The following is an 18,488-nucleotide window of genomic DNA, read 5'->3' as shown; positions in this document are numbered from 1 at the left end:
GAAAGGACCCATTTCCCTTAGCAGAGAGGTTAATAACCAGAGGACGTAGATTTAAAGTAATTGGTAGAAGGATTAGAGGAGAGATGAGAAAACATATCTTCACCCAGAGGGTGGTGGGGGATCTGGAACTTACTGCCTGAAAGGGTGGTAGAGGCAGAAACCCTCATCGTCTTCAAAAAGTGTTTGGATATGCACTTAAAGAGCCGTATTCTACAGGGCTACGGACCTAGAACTGGAAGGTGGGATTAGGCTGGATAGCTCTTTGTCGGCTGGCACGGACACGATGGGCCGAATGGCCTCCTCCTGTGCTGTAATTTTTCTATGATTCTATCTCTTCCCTGCCATTTGTTCTCCCTGTGATCACCTCCCTCTAATGTTCTCTTCCACCCCTCCCCCCGCAATCTCTCCCTCCCCTCCCCCCGCCCCTTCCCCCCCCGCTCCTCCCCTCCTCCCACGATATCCGCCACAATCCAAGCCCCCTCCACCACCACTGACCTTCAATCTTCCCGCTTGCTGGAGACCATGCACAGCGGTGGACAAAAGTTGTTGTCGGCTGGAGGTGCAAAGTAGGTTGAAGTGTGGGCTTGTACAATTTGACCACATCCGAGCAGCACATTCAATGCAATTCAGCATCCTCGGCCAGAAGATGTCAGTTGCACTTTCACTGAACTATCACCTTGTATTTATCGGTCCCTTCCTGTGATCCGGTGTCATTCTACCTGCTCCTCCCCCTCCAACCCTCAGGCGATGGAGTTCAATGCCACTAATTGCAGCGTTGCACTTTCTTCCCACAGTTCATCCAGAAAAAGAACCCCCGGTACAACGACATGAAGGAGGACACAGTCTGGTCCATGGAGCGCTTGAATGACTATATTAATGAGAAGCATATGAGCGCAGACCATCTCCCGAAGGACTGGGTCTTCACTGTTTTTACGGTAAGATTATGCTTTCCCTCAGGTTGGTTGCTTTCTGCAATATTATTTTCGAAGAATTTAAACAATGTGGAGCCAAAAATCTTCCATCAATTCCCTCAGCAGGCCAGGTGTTAGGCCAAGACCTCAAATGGATCCAACTGAGGATTGGTGGTCATACTCCCGGTGAGACCAAGCAATCTGGTGGCAGTGGTGGGCTCCACTTCAGGGTCCAGGCTTCGATTGTGGCCTAATGATTTAGATGAGGGGATTGAGTGTAGTATCTCCAAGTTTGCGGATGACACTAAGTTGGGTGGCAGTGTGAGCTGCGAGGAGGATGCTGTGAGGCTGCAGAGCGACTTGGATAGGTTAGGTGAGTGGGCAAATGCATGGCAGATGAAGTATAATGTGGATAAATGTGAGGTTATCCACTTTGGTGGTAAAAACAGAGAGACAGACTATTATCTGAATGGTGACAGATTAGGAAAAGGGGAGGTGCAAAGAGACCTGGGTGTCATGGTACATCAGTCATTGAAGGTTGGCATGCAGGTGCAGCAGGCGGTTAAGAAAGCAAATGGCATGTTGGCCTTCATAGCAAGGGGATTTGAGTACAGGGGCAGGGAGGTGTTGCTACAGTTGTACAGGGCATTGGTGAGGCCACACCTGGAGTATTGTGTACAGTTTTGGTCTCCTAACCTGAGGAAGGACATTCTTGCTATTGAGGGAGTGCAGCGAAGGTTCACCAGACTGATTCCCGGGATGGCGGGACTGACCTATCAAGAAAGACTGGATCAACTGGGCTTGTATTCACTGGAGTTCAGAAGAATGAGAGGGGACCTCATAGAAACATATAAAATTCTGACGGGGTTAGACAGGTTAGATGCAGGAAGAATGTTCCCAATGTTGGGGAAGTCCAGAACCAGGGGTCACAGTCTAAGGATAAGGGGTAAGCCATTTAGGACCGAGATGCGGAGGAACTTCTTCACCCAGAGAGTGGTGAACCTGTGGAATTCTCTACCACAGAAAGTTGTTGAGGCCAATTCACTAAATATATTCAAAAAGGAGTTAGATGAGGTCCTTACTGCTAGGGGGATCAAGGGGTATGGCGAGAAAGCAGGAATGGGGTACTGAAGTTGAATGTTCAGCCATGAACTCATTGAATGGCGGTGCAGGCTAGAAGGGCCGAATGGCCTACTCCTGCACCTATTTTCTATGTTTCTAAACCCTCAGTGAAAAGTGTACGAGATTTTTAATTTTTAATGATCAAATGGAGCCCTTGGGCAAAGTTAACTGATATATCCAGGGATTAGATCCAATTCTCAACCCCTCCAACACATTGAATTCCAAATTGAAAGGCAGTGAGGTATCCAGTGGTATGGATGCCTACAATTCAGATGTAAGTCAGAGGGTCTCCTCTGACCCCGTGACCTTCGGTGGGGGTCAATGGCAGAGCATACTGGTACTTATGCGGATTTTCGGCCACTCGCAAAGTTTTCAAGATATTAAGGGGAACAGATAGGGTAGACAGAGATAAAAGGACTGAAATTACCCCCACCCGCCGAAAACGCAGCGCACCCAACGTGTTTGGACTGTTTTTATCGCAGTGGTGGATGAGGTGGCCTCTTGCGCAAAATTCCGCTCTTTGGCTTTTTTTTTTTGAGTGGCCCGGAAGTCGGTCATAATGGAGGTTCGGTAAATAGAGGGGTGGAAGTTGGGGCGGGCGTAGTGTACGCCGCTGTCACTCATCAGCGTAGCGCTGATGATGTCATCACGCTGGCGTGTCACCACGTCTCTCCCCTTCACTTAAAGGGGAGGGCCGCTGCGAGCTATGCGATTCTTTAAGAGTCAGGTCCACGAGGGAGGGTTTCGGCCGGGCCAGCGGCCTGGCACTCAAGAGGGGGTTGCCAGGCTGCCTGTTGGTAATTGTCGGCCCGAACTGGCAGTCAGCCGACAAAAAAAAAATAAGATGGCGGCCGCGGCAGTAGGTCCTCCCCTTTAACGGCAGCCGCACCGCCATTTTGGAAGCACTGCAAGCACAGTGCACCGACAGAAAAAGCTGTCAGTGGCACCGGGCGGCGGCAGCAAGATTTCCTGCGCGGAATTTCGCGTTCGGGGGGGGGGGGGTGCACATTGGCGGTGCGCACTCTGGTGATGCACTTGGGACGGATTGGCAGCAGCGGAGCGGTAGTGGGGGGGAGCGGGTCACCGCCAGGATACCGCAGTGGTGGAATTTTCAAAATGGCGGCCATTCAACGAAAATTCGGCGGCCATTCCTCTCCGCAGCGTGGCCGTCGCTTTCCGGCGGTAACAGGCCTTAAGGGAAGGGGCAATTTCGGCCCCATACTATTTCCGCTGGTTGGGGTGTCTCGGACTAGGGGGGCATAATCTAAAAATTAGAGCCAGACCTTTCAGGAGTGAAATTAGGAAGCACTTCGACAACTCTTAACTGCCCTCTGAAGTGGCCCAGCGAGCCACTCAACTGTATCAAACCGCGACAGCAAAGTCAGCACTGTGGGAGCACCTTCACCACACGGGACTGCAGCGGTTCAAGAAGGCGGCTCACCACCACCTTCTCAAGGGGCAATTAGGGTTGGGCAATAAATGCCGGCCTTGCCAGCGACGCCCACATTCCGTGAACGAATGAAAAACAACATCTACACACAAAGGGTGGTAGAGGTTTGGAACTCTCTTCTGCAAACGACAGTTGACGCTAAATCAATTGTTAATTTTAAATCAGAGATTGATAGACTTTTGTTAACCAAAGGTATTAAGGGACATGGGGCAAAGGCGGGTATATGGAGTTAGGTCCCAGATCAGTCACGATCTCATTGAATGGTGGAACAGGCTCGAGGGGCTGAATGGCCTCCTCCTGTTCCTATGTTCCTCTGAGTCGGCTTTTATCAGACTGCTAGAAAATTAGACACACTTCAGTGGGAAATCTGTCTGCAACAGGAAGGTTTGTCTTGCACACAAGAAATTTGTGATGTAGCTGAGCAGTGTTTTTGTTCCTAAGCTCCAAGACAGGGCTTGCAGTTAATTAATACGCAGTTATAATGTTAGAAATCAATCAGACGTGTAAGAGCAGAGTAAGACGAACGATTTATTTGGTGAGATATCATTGGCTCTTTACCTCTGAAGGTCAGGGTGCAGATTCAGCTAAAGGAGAAGATATTAATCTTGATCGACGCGCCAACGTCTGAGAAGAAAGGTTTGAACCGACCTCAGCGTGTTAGCCCCATTGAAGTGTCTTCAACTGTGAATGCAATGGCTCAACAGAGCCTGATTTCTGAAATGACAGAGATGTGGACTACGAATTCCTCTCAAGAAAGAAAGGCTTGCATTTATATAGAGTCTTTCATAACCTCAGCCAATTTGCGCACAGCAAGGTCCCACAAAGAGCAATGTGATCATCACCAGATAATCTGTTTTTGTTCTGTTGATTGAGGGATAAATATTGGCCCTGGACACTGGGGATAATTCCCCTGCTCTTCTTCACAACAGTACCATGGGATCGTTTACATCCACCTGAGAGGGCAGACAGGGCCTCGGTGTAATGTCTCATCCGAAAGACGGCACCTCTGACAGTGCAGCGCTCCCTGAGCACTGCATTGAAGTATCAGCCTAGATTCTTGTGCTCAAGTCTCTGGAGTGGGACTTGACCCCACAACCTTCTGACGCCGAGACGGATGAGGAATCCGGGAAGGGGGATGGAGAGGGGTGGAGATGGGAAACGGAGATAACCGGTGTGTATGAGCGCTCTCCCTTGTGATGTAGATGAAAGTTATAGCCTGCATGGGTCAAAAAAGATGAACCAATGTAATTAAGAACTTCATAACTCCCTTGCAGAGGAGAATGCAGAAAATCATGAAACAATGTTTCCTCGCCGTCAAGGGGAAATTGGAATGCAAACTGGGCTACTTCGACCTCTTGGGCTGCGACTTTATGGTTGATCAAAACTTCAAGGTAATTGTGATTTTCGTTCTCTTCCGCTGTACAGTTTTGTTCATTTTGAGAGTAAGGAGATTGGCCACACACCATAGATGACAACTTTGGTCGGCCGGTTCAAGAACTTGCTGCCTGTTGGCAGCTCACTGTAACTGCTTGTGACCCAGTGAGTTATGTGGAAAAACTTTGCAATCTGAACTTTATTTTCCATCTAACGAAAATTGAGATGATCCAGGATTTAAATACCGAGAGAATCAAAAATGTTGTGGATGTAAACAGATAATCTGACTTAGGCTCAAGGTGCAGAACTGGAGATTCAAAATTAACATCCTTTGGAAGATGGAGAAGAGTTTTATTTCTCCAGATACAATTGAATGTGCAAACATGATTGATTCTTTGTGGATTATCTTCTTCTAAAAGCAGAAGAATAAATATCTGATTGGTAATGAGATTTGAAGTTAGAGCGATAGGTCTTGACAGATATGGTCTGATTGTCTGATGCTGGGACTAGATGGGAATGTTCAATTTTGTAAGAGCAAATTAACTTCTTATGGACATTATTTGTAATTCTACTTGTCATCAATCGTTCCTCTTTCTTATGGGTGCGTGGCCCATTCACAGTTTCGCACATGTGTGGAACTTTACATTGAAAGAATCAGTTCCTGGCGGCCATGCACATTATAGGGGATGTCGCTTGTCATTCGTGTCAGCTTTGGTATAGTTGGTAGCACTCTGGCTATCCTAGAAGATTCTGGTTTCAAGACTCACTCCAGAGATTCGAACACATAATCTAAGTGCTGTACTGAGGGTGCGTGTTACACTGAGAAAGAAAAACAGACAGACAGACAGGCAGACAGACAGAAAAAAAATTAATGTGATAAACCAGATAATCTGTTTTTGTTGTGATGATTGAAGGATAAATATTGGCCAGGACATCGGGGATAATGCCCCTGCTCTTCTTTGAAACAGTGCCGTGGGATCTTTTACGTCCACTTGAGAGGGCAGACGGGGCCTCGATTTAACATCTCATCCGAAAGACGGCACCTCCGACAGTGCAGCACTCCCTCAGCATTGCACTGGAGTGTCAGCCTAGATTTTTGTGCTCACGTCCTTGGAGTGGGACTTGAATCCACAACTTTCTGGGCTCAATTTTTCCCAGTGATTTGCGCCGTTTTTTTGGAGCAGGTCGCTTTTTTTTTGGCCTAAGTTGAAAAAAACCACAGTTTCCCCAATCAATTTGCACCAGTGTAACTCAGTTAGTTACCATTTTTTTTAGGTTCATTTTTTTTTCAGCCAAAGGGGGCACATAACCTGCCACCTGCGCCAATTCTGCCCATTTATGCAAGTTTGGCCAGCTGAGAGTTACTCCAGTTCTGCTTCGGCCAGCAAATTGGAGAGAGAGAGGAGAGAGAGAGGGAGAGACTCACTCATTCACTCACTCACTCACTCATTCAATCACTCACTCACTCACTCACTCACTCACTCACTCCATTCCCAACCGGACCTGAAAGCCTATCGGCTGGGGGCATTGGAGGTAAGTTGCTGAAATATATTTCAATGTGTTTTTAAATTGATGTAATGTGTTGGGAGCTGCCTGTATGCTTCACTTTGCAGCTTCAGCTCGCATTGTGTCCCTGGTTAACATGGCAGCCCGATCTTTTTGGCGCAGATCAAGGCTCCAACCACAAAGCTAAAGGACAGGTTAGGCCACGCCAAAATGAAGAAATCCAACCGGGAAACTTAGAACCTTTTTTGGGGGCGTATTTGGGCCCCCCAAAAAAACGGGCGTAAGTACGCCAAAAAAAAGCTTTGGGGAAAATTGAGCCCTCTGACTCGGAGGCTAGTGTGCTACCCACTGAGCCACAGTTGACAGGTGCCATCTTCCAGATGAGACGTTAAACCAAGATCCTGCCTGCCCTCTCAGGTGGCCATAAAATATCCCATGGCACTATTCGAAGAAGAGCAGAGGCGTTTTCCTAGTGTGCATGCCTGGCCATGGGAACATTGGAATAAGTGAGTCTGGAGGTGACAAAGGCATAGATGGGGCTTCGCCAGCAGATGGGCTGAGACAGGGATACAGGTGGGCGCTGTAATGGAGGTGGACATTCAGCTCAGTGACAAATATGACACTGCGATTTTGAACAGTGGGGTTCAGCCTGAATCAATGGAGGGGGATGGATTCAGTAGAAGAGACCAGTACAGAAGTGGCGGAGACGTAGAGTTGGGTGTCATCTGTGTACATGTGGAAGCCGACCACATGTCTGCGGATAATGTCACTGGGGGTGGGTGCGGGGGGGGGGGGGGGTGATGGGGGGCGCAAGGATAAATGCTTGGGAGACTCCGGAGGTAATGGAGTGGTCACCGGAAAAGTAACCATTGATGGAGTAGCTCTGGTTACGATCAGGTAGGTAAGAGTGGAATCAAGGACCGAGGGGTCGAGTATGAATTTCTTGAGGAGGGGGAATTGTCGACACTTTCGGAAAGGGAACGGGGCAGTACCTGAGGAGAGGAAATGATTTACAACGTCAGCTAGCATGGGAGTCAGGAAGGGAAGTTGGGTGGTCAACAGCATAGTGGGAATAGGGATGAGGTCTCACGGACAGGTTGAGCTTGGCAAGGGCACAGGGGGAGATAGGAGAGGATCTAGAGAAAGACGCAGGTTCAGGGCTAGGGTGTGGGAGGGGGTTTGGGAATCTGGAGGGAGGTATGGCTTGGTGGGCAAGGGAATAAGTGGGAGGGGGGGGGTGCGAGCAGCTGACAGGAAGATCTCGTTTTTATTGATAAAGAAGTCCATGCACTCCTTGCACTTGCTGTTGGAGGTGAGGCTGAAGTGGGCAGGGGAGAGAGGTTTAAAGAGGTAGTTGGTAACGGAGAAAAGAAGCCAAGAGTTATCTGTGCTCAGGGATGTGAAAACCCTGAAATTGTAAGGCAGGAAGCAGCTTGCAGTGTGTTCCACCCTGATGTCCCACATGGGGTTGGAACAATAGAAGCTTTAGGATTGGAATAAAGCAGCGTTGCTTTGAGTCATGCACCGCCATACAAAGCGCAACCAGGAACAAAGTGCAGTGGTTGAAATGGCCTTGTTTAGCGTTGTTTTATTTACTTGCTGACTTGCCCACTTAACAAATCAGCTCCCAGCCCTTTGTTTGTTGCAGGGTTTGCTGCCACAAAGGGAAGAATGGGAAGGATAGTTTGTTGGCTTTCTGGCAGCTTCAAATTCGTTGCCTAGCAGCCGCCCAGACCAGTTGAACACGCGCAGATGGCAACGTGTAACACAGCACTGGCCCAGCCATGATTTATTTGGATTGCATTAATGTATGCAAAAATACTGCACAATACATACTCTGGTGTGGTTGAATGGGAAGAAAGGGAATGGCAACGAACAGGAAATATTGCCCTCTTGTGTCGCAGTAAATTGATGCTCGCAGTACTGGTATATGGACGCTGCACAGAGAGTAATCCCACAGCACTATGAAGGATGATACCTGTTCATTGATTAATTAAAGGACTGAAGGGCCAGAAATGCGAGGATATGCCTATCGGGAATGGATGAATAGGCTGGGCCTCTTTCCTCTTAGAGGTCTTTAAAATTCTGAAAGGTTTTAATGGAGTGGATACAGAGAGAATGTTTCCACTTGTGGGGAGGAGCATAACTAGAGGCCATCGATATAAGATAGTCACCAAGAAATCCAATAGGGAATTCAGAAGAAACTTCTTTACTCAGAGAGTGGTGAGAATGTGGAACTCGCTACCACAGGGAGTGGTTGAGGCGAATAGTATCGATGTATTTAAGGGGAGGCTAGACAACCATATGAGGGAGAAGGGATTAGAGGGTTATGCTGATAGATTTAGATGAGGAAAGACGGGAGGAGGCTCTTGTAGGGCATCAACGACAGCATGGACTGGTTGGGCCGAATGACCTGTTTCTGTGATATATATCCTATCTAATTCTTTTAATTTTAAGAAACGTAGGATTTTAAAGTTTTACCCATAAATAACGACCACTAACATAAAAAGTATGTGCAGGAGTAGGCCATTCAGCCCCTCGAGCCTGCACCACCATTCAACATGATCATGGCGGATCATGCAACTTCAGTACCCTATTCCTGCTTTCTCTCCATACCCCTTGATCCCTTTAGCCGTAAGGGCCACAGCTAACTCCCTTTTGAATATATCTAACAAACTGGCCTCAATAACTTTCTGTGATAGAGAATTCCACAGGTTCACAATTCTCTGAGTGAAGAAGTTTCTCCTCATCTCGGACCTAAATGGCTTACTTCTTATTCTTAGACTGTGTACCCGTGGGAGAAAGTGATGCCTGTCAATTTGTTCCGCATTTAGTGAGAGCTTCATGCCAAACCCACACATAATCGTAAAGTTCTTTCATTGTTTTGTGTAGCAACCTTGCAGAAATCTGGTGCTGCTCAGTAAGTAAATTTGTAGCTATCTTGCAGAAGTTGACACTAACTGATATATTTCTGCATAATGCTCGCTGACTTTGCACTAAGAAAACACCTGCAATTTTCCAGGGTTGGCTCTAATGACTTATTTATAACAAGCTCCCAGCACTAGGAGCCTGCCAAAAAGGGAATGGAATATTGCATGTGTCAGCGGCCCTTAAAGGCTAACATTTAAAGGGATGTGGCCACTTAATAGTTGCAATCCTTACAAAGGCTGTAAGCATATTTCAGTTTTTTTTTAAAGCAGTAGGAGCAAAAATGTAGTTTGCAAAATAAATGGGGAAACATGAAGTGAAATCTGTGGACAAATGATAAAACTTGTTTGGTGGGTTGGTAAAGTAGTGATGCTCGTATCTTAGATGAGTTATCCTGAGTGGCCACTCATGACAGCGCCCCTTCCCCACACCCCCCCCCCGCCCACCCCACCACAACCCTCGAGAGGACAGCAGTGCAACACGCCTGACAGGAAGTGTCAACCAGGGTCAATACTGTGTACCATACCCACATGAGCTGGAAACAGCCAATGAAGACCACCCAACAGACTATCAAATAGATAGCCCAAGCACTCATGGGAGAAAGTGATGCCTGTCAATTTGTTCCGCATTTAGTGAGAGCTTCATGCCAAACCCACACATAATCGTAAAGTTCTTTCATTGTTTATCATGCGTGTTCATTCTTCATTCAAGCTGCAATTTATAACTGACTTTTGACACACACTAGCCTTCACATATAAAATTGTTGTAATATAACCTAACGAATCATGAGAATACGTGGCTTTGAACAGGTGGTTTCTGAGAATCTGATTTCGTTACTAACGGTAGCAGAGTTACTGGACTAGTAATCCGGAGGCCTGGAATAATGATCCAGAGACTAGAGTTCAAATCCCACCACGGCAGCTGGGGAATTTAAATTCAGTTAATTAAATAAATCTGGATTAAAACATCAGCAATGGTGACCATGAAACTACCGGATTGTCGTAAAAACCCAACTGGTTCATTAATGCCCCTTAGGGGCCTTAGTTTAACATCTCGTCCAAAAGACAGCACTGCACTGGAGTGTCACCCTAGATTTATGGCTTGAACCCACGACCTTCTGACTCAGAGGCGCGTGTGCTACCCACTGAGCCATGGCGGACACTAGGGAGAACCTAACGCTTCCCTGTAAAAGGTGAAAGATATAAATAATGTTTTCAAAGTCAAATCTTTTTCAGCCTTTTATTCTTAGAGTTATATCATAGCAAAGCTTTTCATTCACCTGACACAGAATATTATTCTGGGGTGTGACGGTGACAATGGCAACATATTTAGAAATAGTTATCATCATCATAGGCAGTCCCTCGGAATCGGGCAAGACATGCTTCCACTCTTAGAATGAGATCTTAGGTGGCTGAACAGTCTAATATGAGAACCACAGTCTCTGTCACAGGTGGGGCAGATAGTCATTGAGGGAAGGGGAGGGTGGGACTGGTTTGCCGCACGCTCCTTCCGCTGCCAGCGCTTGATTCCTGCATGCTCTCGGTGATGAGACTCGAGGTGCTCAGCGCCCTCCCGGATGCACTTCCTCCACTTAGGGTGGTCTTTGGCCAGGAACTCCCAGTTGTCAGTGGGGATTATCAGGGAGGCTTTGAGGGTGTCCTTGTAACACCTCCGCTGCCCACCTTTGGCTCGTTTGCCGTGAAGGAGCTCCACCTAGAGCAATTGCTTAGAGAGTCTCGTGTCTGGCATGTGAACAATGTCGCCTGCCCAGCAGAGCTGATTAAGTGTGGTCAATGCTTCAATGTTGGGGATGTTGGCCTGGTTGAGGCCACTGATGTTGATGCGTCTGTCCTCCCAGGGGATTTGTAGGATCTTGCGGAGACATTGTTGGTGATATTTCTCCAGTGACTTGAGGTGTCTACTGTACATGGTCCATATCTCTGAACCATACAGGAGGGCAGGAATTATTACAGCCCTGTAGATCATGAGCTTGGTGGCAGTTTTGAGAGCCTGATCTTCAAACACTCTACCTCAGGCGGCCGAAGGCTGCACTGGCGCACTGGAGGCGGTGTTGGATCTCGTCGTCAATCCCTGCTCTTCCGAGATAGGGGAAGTGATCCACGTTGTCCAGGGCCACGCCGTGGATCTTGATGACTGGAGGGCAGTGCTATGTGGCAAGGACAGGCTGGTGGAGGACCTTTGTCTTACGTCAAGAAATAGTAACCCTGAACCCTTATCCCTAATCCAGCTTTGAATCTGCTTCAGTTGGTGTTCTCAGTTAGACGTCGCCTTGAGGTGAGTTTCACCAGTGGGCACCTGTTGAGGAGGGAGGGAGCTTGTCAATTTTTTTATTGGTTCATGGGATGTGGGCATCGCTGGAATGGCCAGCATTTACTGCCCATCCCTAATTTCTCTTGAGAAGGTGTTGGTAATGCTGGCTAGGCCATTCCAGAGGGCAGTTACGAGTCAACCACATTGCTGTGTGTCTGAAGTCACATATAGGCCAGACCGGGTAAGGACAGCAGATTTCCTTCCCTAAAGGACATTAGTGAACCAGATGGGTTTTTACGACAATCCGGTAGTTTCACGGTCATCATTACTGACACTAGCTTTGTAATTCCAAATTTATCTAATTAACTAGATTTAAATTCCCCAGCTGCCGTGGTGGGATTTGAACTACATGTACTCCAGATTATTAGTCCAGGCCTCTAGATTACTAGTCCAGTAACATAACCACTATGCTACCGTACCCCTAAATATGTAATATTTATCTGGCCATGCCCATGCATTCCTTCAGCTGAGCCTGTGGGCTGGTGGCCCCTTCTCGGGCTGTAATACCAGGATTATTCCTGGTATCAGCAGTCTCTTCAAAAACACTTCAATCACAGAAGGTCAGTATGTCCCAAAGATGCTATTCCAAGAAGTGCAGGAAACTCCACTGATGTCCTGATCAACATTTCTCCCTCAACTAACAGCACGAAAAATATACTGGTCATTCATGTCATTAGTTGCTGGGGTGACCTACTTAACAATGACTGCACTTCAAAACCGTAATTCATTAGTTGTGACATCCTGTCCTGCAGATGACCTCTCCCTACTATGACAGTGTGCCATTTTCCGATATCTAACACCAAGGAGGTTATGATGAACCTGTATAAAACACAATCGGAGTATTGTGTTCAATTCTGGGCACCACACTTTAGGAAGGATGTGAAGGCCTTAAAGAGAAACAGAAACATAGAAAATAGGTGCAGGAGTAGGCCATTCAGCCCTTCGAGCCTGCACCACCATTCAATAAGATCATGGCTGATCATTCCCTCAGTACCCCTTTCCTGCTTTCTCTCCATATCCCTTGATCCCTTTAGCCGTAAGGGCCATATCTAACTCCCTCTTGAATATATCCAATGAACTGGCATCAACAACTCTCTGCGGTAGGGAATTCCACAGGTTAACAACTCTCTGAGTGAAAAAGTTTCTCCTCATCTTAGTCCTAAATGGCTTACCCCTTATCCTTAGACTGTGTCCCCTGGTTCTGGACTTCCCCAACATTGGGAACATTCTTCTTGCATCTAACCTGTCCAGCCCGTCAGAATTTTATATGTTTCTATGAGATCCCCTCTCATCCTTCTAAACTCCAGTGAATACAAGCCCAGTTGATCCAGTCTCTCCTTATATGTCAGTCCTGCCATCCTGGGAATCAGTCTGGTGAACCTTCGCTGCACTCCCGCAATAGCAAGAACGTCCTTCCTCAGATTAGGAGATCAAAACTGAACACAATATTTCAGATGAGGCCTCACCAAGGCCCTGTACAACTGCAGTAAGACCTCCCTGCTCCGATACTCAAATCTCCAAGCTATGAAGGCCAACATACTTTTTGCCTTCTTCACTGCCTGCTGTACCTGCATGCCAACTTTCAATGACTGATGAACCATGACACCCAGGTCTCGTTGCAGCCCCCTCCCTTTTCCTAAACTGTCGCCATTCAGATAATATTCTGCCTTTGTGTTTTTGCCAACAAAGTGGATAATCCCACATTTATCCACATTATACTGCATCTGCCATGCATTTGCCCGCTCACCTAACCTGTCCAAGTAACCCTGCAGCTTCTTAACATCCACCTCACAGCTCACACCGCCACCCAGCTTATTGTCATCTGCAAACTTGGAGATATTATATTCAATTCCTTCATCTAAATCATTCATGTATATTGTAAATAGCTGGGCTCCCAGCACTGAGCCCTACGGCATCCCACTAGTCACTGCCTGTCATTCTGAAAAGGACCCGTTTATCCCGACTCTCTGCATCCTGTCTGCCAACCAGTTCTCTATCCACGTCAGTACATTACCCCCAATACCATGTGCTTTAATTTTGCACACCAATCTCTTGTGTGGGACCTCACCAAAAGCCTTTTGAAAGTCCAAATATACCACATCCACTGGTTCTCCCTTGTCCACTCTACTAGTTGCCTCCTCAAAAAATTCTAGAAGATTTGTCAAGCATGATTTTCCTTTCATAAATCCATGCTGACTTGGACTGATCCTGTCACTGCTTTCCAAATGCGCTGCTATTTCATCTTTAATAATTGATTCCAACATTTTCCCCACTACTGGTAGTAAGGCGGTGGAGGAGGATTTCCTGGAGTGTATTAGGGATGGTTTTCTCGACCAATATGTCGAGGAACCAACTAGAGAGCTGGCCATCCTAGACTGGGTGATGTGTAATGAGAAAGGACTAATTAGCAATCTTGTTGTGCGAGACCCCTTGGGGAAGAGTGACCATAATATGGTAGAATTCTATATTAAGATGACGAGTGACACAGTTAATTCAGAAACTAGGGTCCTGAACTTAAGGAAAGGTAACTTTGATGGTATGAGGCGTGAATTGGCTAGAGTAGACTGGCAAATGATACTTAAAGGGTTGACGGTGGTTAGGCAATGGCAAACATTTAAAGATCACATGGATGAACTTCAACAATTGTACATCCCTGTCTGGTGTAAAAAATAAAACGGGGAAGGTGGCTCAACCGTGGCTAACAAGGAAAATTAAGGAGAATGTTAAATCCAAGGAAGAGGCATATAAATTGGCCAGAAAAAGCAGCAAACCTGAGGACTGGGAGAAATTTAGAATTCAGCAGAGGAGGACAAAGGGTTTAATTAAGAGGGAGAAAATAAAGTATGAGAGAAAGCTTGCCGGGAACATAAAAACTGACTGCAAAAGCTTTTATGGATATGTGAAGAGAAAAAGATGAGTAAAGACAAACGTAGGTCCCTTGCAGTCGGATTCAGGTGAATTTATAATGGGGAACAAAGAAATGGCAGAGCAATTGAACAAGTACTTGGGTTCTGTCTTCATGAAGGAAGACATAAATAACCTTCCGGAAGTACTAAGGGACCGAAGGTCTAGTGAGAAGGAGGAACTGAAGGATATCCTTATTAGGCGGGAAATTGTGTTAGGGAAATTGATGGGATTGAAGGCCGATAAATCCTCATGGCCTGATAGTCTGCATCCCAGAGTACTTAAGGAAGTGGCCCTAGAAATAGTGGATGCATTGGTGATCATTTTCCAACAGTCTATTGACTTTGGATCAGTTCCTATGGACTGGAGGGTAGCTAATGTAACACCACTTTTTAAAAAGGGAGGGAGAGAGAAAACGGGTAATTATAGACCAGTTAGCCTGACATCAGTAGTGGGGAAAATGTTGGAATCAATTATTAAGGATGAACAGCAGCGCATCTGGAAAGCAGTGACAGGATCGGTCCAAGTCAGCATGGATTTATGAAAGGGAAATCTTGCTTGACAAATCTTCTGGAATTTTTTGAGGATGTAACTAGTAGAGTGGACAAGGGAAACCAGTGGATGTAGTGTATTTGGACTTTCAAAAGGCTTTTGACAAGGTCCCACACAAGAGATTGGTGTGCAAAATCAAAACACATGGTATTGGGGGTAATGTACTGACGTGCATAGAGAACTAGTTGCCAGGCAGGAAGCAGAGAGTCGGGATAAACGGGTCCTTTTCAGAATGGCAGGCAGTGACTAGTGTAGTGCCACAGGGCTCAGTGCTGGGACCCCAGCTCTTTACAGTCTACATTTATGATTTAGATGAAGGAATTGAGTGTAATATCTCCAAGTTTGCAGATAACACTAAACTGGATGGCGGTGTGAGCTGTGAGGAGGACGCTAAGAGGCTGCAGGGTGACTTGGTCAAGTTAGGTGAGTGGGCAAAAGCATGGCAGATGCAGTATAATGTGGATAAATTTGAGGTTATCCACTTTGGGAGCAAAAACACTAAGGCAGAATATTATCTGAATGGCGGCAGATTAGGAAAAGGGGAGGTGCAACGAGACCTGGGTGTCATGGTTCATCAGTCATTGAAAGTTGGCATGCAGGTACAGCAGGCAGTAAAGAAGGCAAATGGTATGTTGGCCTTCATAGCTAGGGGATTTGTGTATAGGAGTAGCGAGGTCTTACTGCAGTTGTACGGGGCCTTGGTGAGGCCTCACCTGGAATATTGTGTTCAGTTTTGGTCTCCTAATCTGAGGAAGGACATTCTTGCTATTGAGGGAGTGGAGCGAAGGTTCACCAGATTGATTCCAAGGATGGCTGGACTGACATATAAGGAGAGACTGGATCAACTGGGCCTTTATACACTGGAGTTTAGAAGGATGAGAGGGGATCTCATAGAAACATATAAGATTCTGGCAGGACTGTACAAGTTAGATGTGGGAGGAATGTTCCTGTTGTTGGGGAAGTCCAAAACCAGGGGACATAGGATAAGGGGTAGACCATTTAATACTGAGATGAGGAGAAACTTCTTCACTCAGGGAGTTGTTAACCTGTGGAATTCCCTGCTGCAGAGAGTTATTGATGCTAGTTCATTGGATATATTCAAGAGGGAGTTAGATATGGCCCTTACGGCTAGGGGGATCAAGGGGTATGGAGAGAAAGCAGGAAAGGGGTACTGAGGGAATGATCAGCCATGATCTTATTGAATGGCCGAATGGCCTACTCCTGCACCTTTTTTCTATGTTTCTATGTTTTACTGATGTCAGGCTAACTGGTCTACAATTACCCGTTTTCTCTCTCCCTCCTTTTTTAAAAAGGGTGCAGAAAAGATTTGCAAGAATGGTTCCAGGGTTGAGGGACTTCAGTTACATGGATAGATTGGATTGTTCTCCTTAGAGCAGAGAAGGTTAAGAGGAAATTTGAGAAGTGTGTTCAAAATCATGAGGGGTCTGGACAGAATAGATAGAGAGAAACTGTTTCCATTGGTGGAAGGGTGGAGAACCAGAGGACACAGATTGAAGGTGATTGGCAGAATGTCCAATGGTGACATGTGTGAGTGGTTAGGGTCTGGAATGCACAGCCTGAAAGGGTGGTGGAGGCAGACTCAATCATGGCTTTCAAAAGGGAATTAGATAAGTATCTGAAAGAAAAAAAAATTGCAGGGCTACAGGGAAAGGGCGGGGGAGTGGGACTAGCTGAAGTGCTCTTGCAAAGAGCCGGCATGGGCTCGATGGGCCGAATGGCCTCCTACTGGGCTGTAACCGTTCTATGATTCTAATGGCGATTTTCCATTTTCAAAATCTGTGGTGTTTGAGTAATTTTGCTATCAGAGGCAGTTTAGTGGTCTGGGCCCATGACCATTAGAAACTTGATAGAGCTTGTACGAACTTGTCTGATGAAGAAACCTTGCAGGCAACAGACATAGGAAAGGTATGGGGGCTGAATTTGAACACCAGTCCCAGAGGTAGAAGGCCATGCAGCCCATGACACTATCCAATTCCATATAAATTAATGGTGGAAGGCGTACACATGGATTAACAGTTCTGTGGTTGATCTGTTTTTCAGATCTGGTTACTGGAAGTGAACTCCAATCCATCTTTACAGAGACATTGTGAGGTTCTCAAAAGAGTCATCCCTAAATTAGTGTACGAAGCTCTTGGTAAGAGGGTCATTGCCTTCATTTTGTTGTTGCAGCAGGAGGTTTGCGTACGGCCATTGATAGTTTTCAAGCAGTGAAATTAATATTGCTTTCATAAGTGACCAAACAGCTGCGTTGAACAATATTTCCCTCTCTCTCACTAGATTTGGTATTTGAGATATTCAAAAAATCCAGCAAAGGGTTGCACATCTTGCCGCTTCAGTCACAAAAGGAGTTTGTCCTGTTACACACGGGTTGCAATCAGAAAAATCTGACAAAGTCTACGCTGATGAGGACAGAAAGCAGCTTGTCGCCAACAATGCTTAAGAAGCCTTGCCCGATGGCTCTGTGTTCTGTAAAACGAGCTGAAATCAGCTCCAGGCAAAAGCCTGTGACTGCTTCAGGTTCCATAGTCACTCCAGCCAAAGTGCTTCAGAGCACAGTTTCATTGGCGTCTTACAGAAAGTTGCCAGCCATCACACTAACACCGAACCTGTGCCAAATGAAGAGTCACTGTCCGGCTGGAACCTCCTCGGATGAGCTGGACCAACTAGAAGCCACCAGAAATTTAGATGCTTTCCAAAAAATGTCAAACGCCGCACAGTTAAAACATTTGCTTGCCAAGAACCCCCACGCTTGCTCCCAGCAATACCAAGGTTTGGAGGGCAGCCCCTTGCTGGTCAACAACGCCTTTCACCCACGGTACATCAACAAGATGGAAGCGAAGCCAACCGAGATCAAGATGAGCTTCAAAGAGAACAAAACACCAGCTGGGGGAAATGGCGACGTGGCCTAACCAGCGGTGGGGTGAATGGACAGCAGCAAAGTCTACACCTGCGACAGGAGCCAATTTAACTCCTAGTTTAACCATTTTTTAAAATCCTTCCATAAAGAGGCGTCTCCTCGAAGAACAGCTAGCATGCTTGACAATATGATCTCGTTGAAGTGTGTAAGTTGTTCAGTGACGTAGAATAGTGTTTATAGTCAGCTCTAAATCAACAGAAAATGTCCTTGATTGGACTGTATCGGGTATTTATTTTGTGGAATAAAAACAAATCTTCCTTCATGTAACATAGCAAGTTATTTTTCCCCTTACTTTAAATGCGATGATTACATCATTCTGCTGCAAGAAAATCCATCTGATTAATTGAAAAGAATATTAACTAAGATTCATTGACTCACTAAGTCTTGCTTTATTTCTTAAGGTGTACAGCCTGATTTTGTACAGAGAAATAATGAGAAGTTTCTTTACTCAGAGAGCGTTGAATGTGGAACT

At 46.3% G+C, this 18,488-nt stretch overlaps 1 protein-coding gene across 1 annotated transcript in view; it reads left to right on the top strand.

Moving 5' to 3' along the window:
- The window catches only part of LOC139229081 (protein polyglycylase TTLL10-like), a 60,854-nt gene extending 42,846 nt beyond the window's left edge, over positions 1-18,008 (top strand). Inside the window, exons 8-11 of the mRNA XM_070860737.1 lie at positions 795-935; positions 4,758-4,874; positions 17,140-17,233; positions 17,377-18,008. Of these exons, the coding sequence (XP_070716838.1) occupies positions 795-935; positions 4,758-4,874; positions 17,140-17,233; positions 17,377-18,008 (984 nt within the window). The remainder of the gene's footprint in view (positions 1-794; positions 936-4,757; positions 4,875-17,139; positions 17,234-17,376) is intronic.
- Positions 18,009-18,488: the final 480 nt, after the last annotated feature.

The sequence above is a fragment of the Pristiophorus japonicus genome, chromosome 18 (genome assembly GCF_044704955.1).
Source record: "Pristiophorus japonicus isolate sPriJap1 chromosome 18, sPriJap1.hap1, whole genome shotgun sequence".
Classification (NCBI taxonomy): domain Eukaryota; kingdom Metazoa; phylum Chordata; class Chondrichthyes; family Pristiophoridae; genus Pristiophorus; species Pristiophorus japonicus.
Note: the sequence above shows the minus strand (reverse complement) of the source record. Positions and strands in the feature narration are given on the sequence as shown.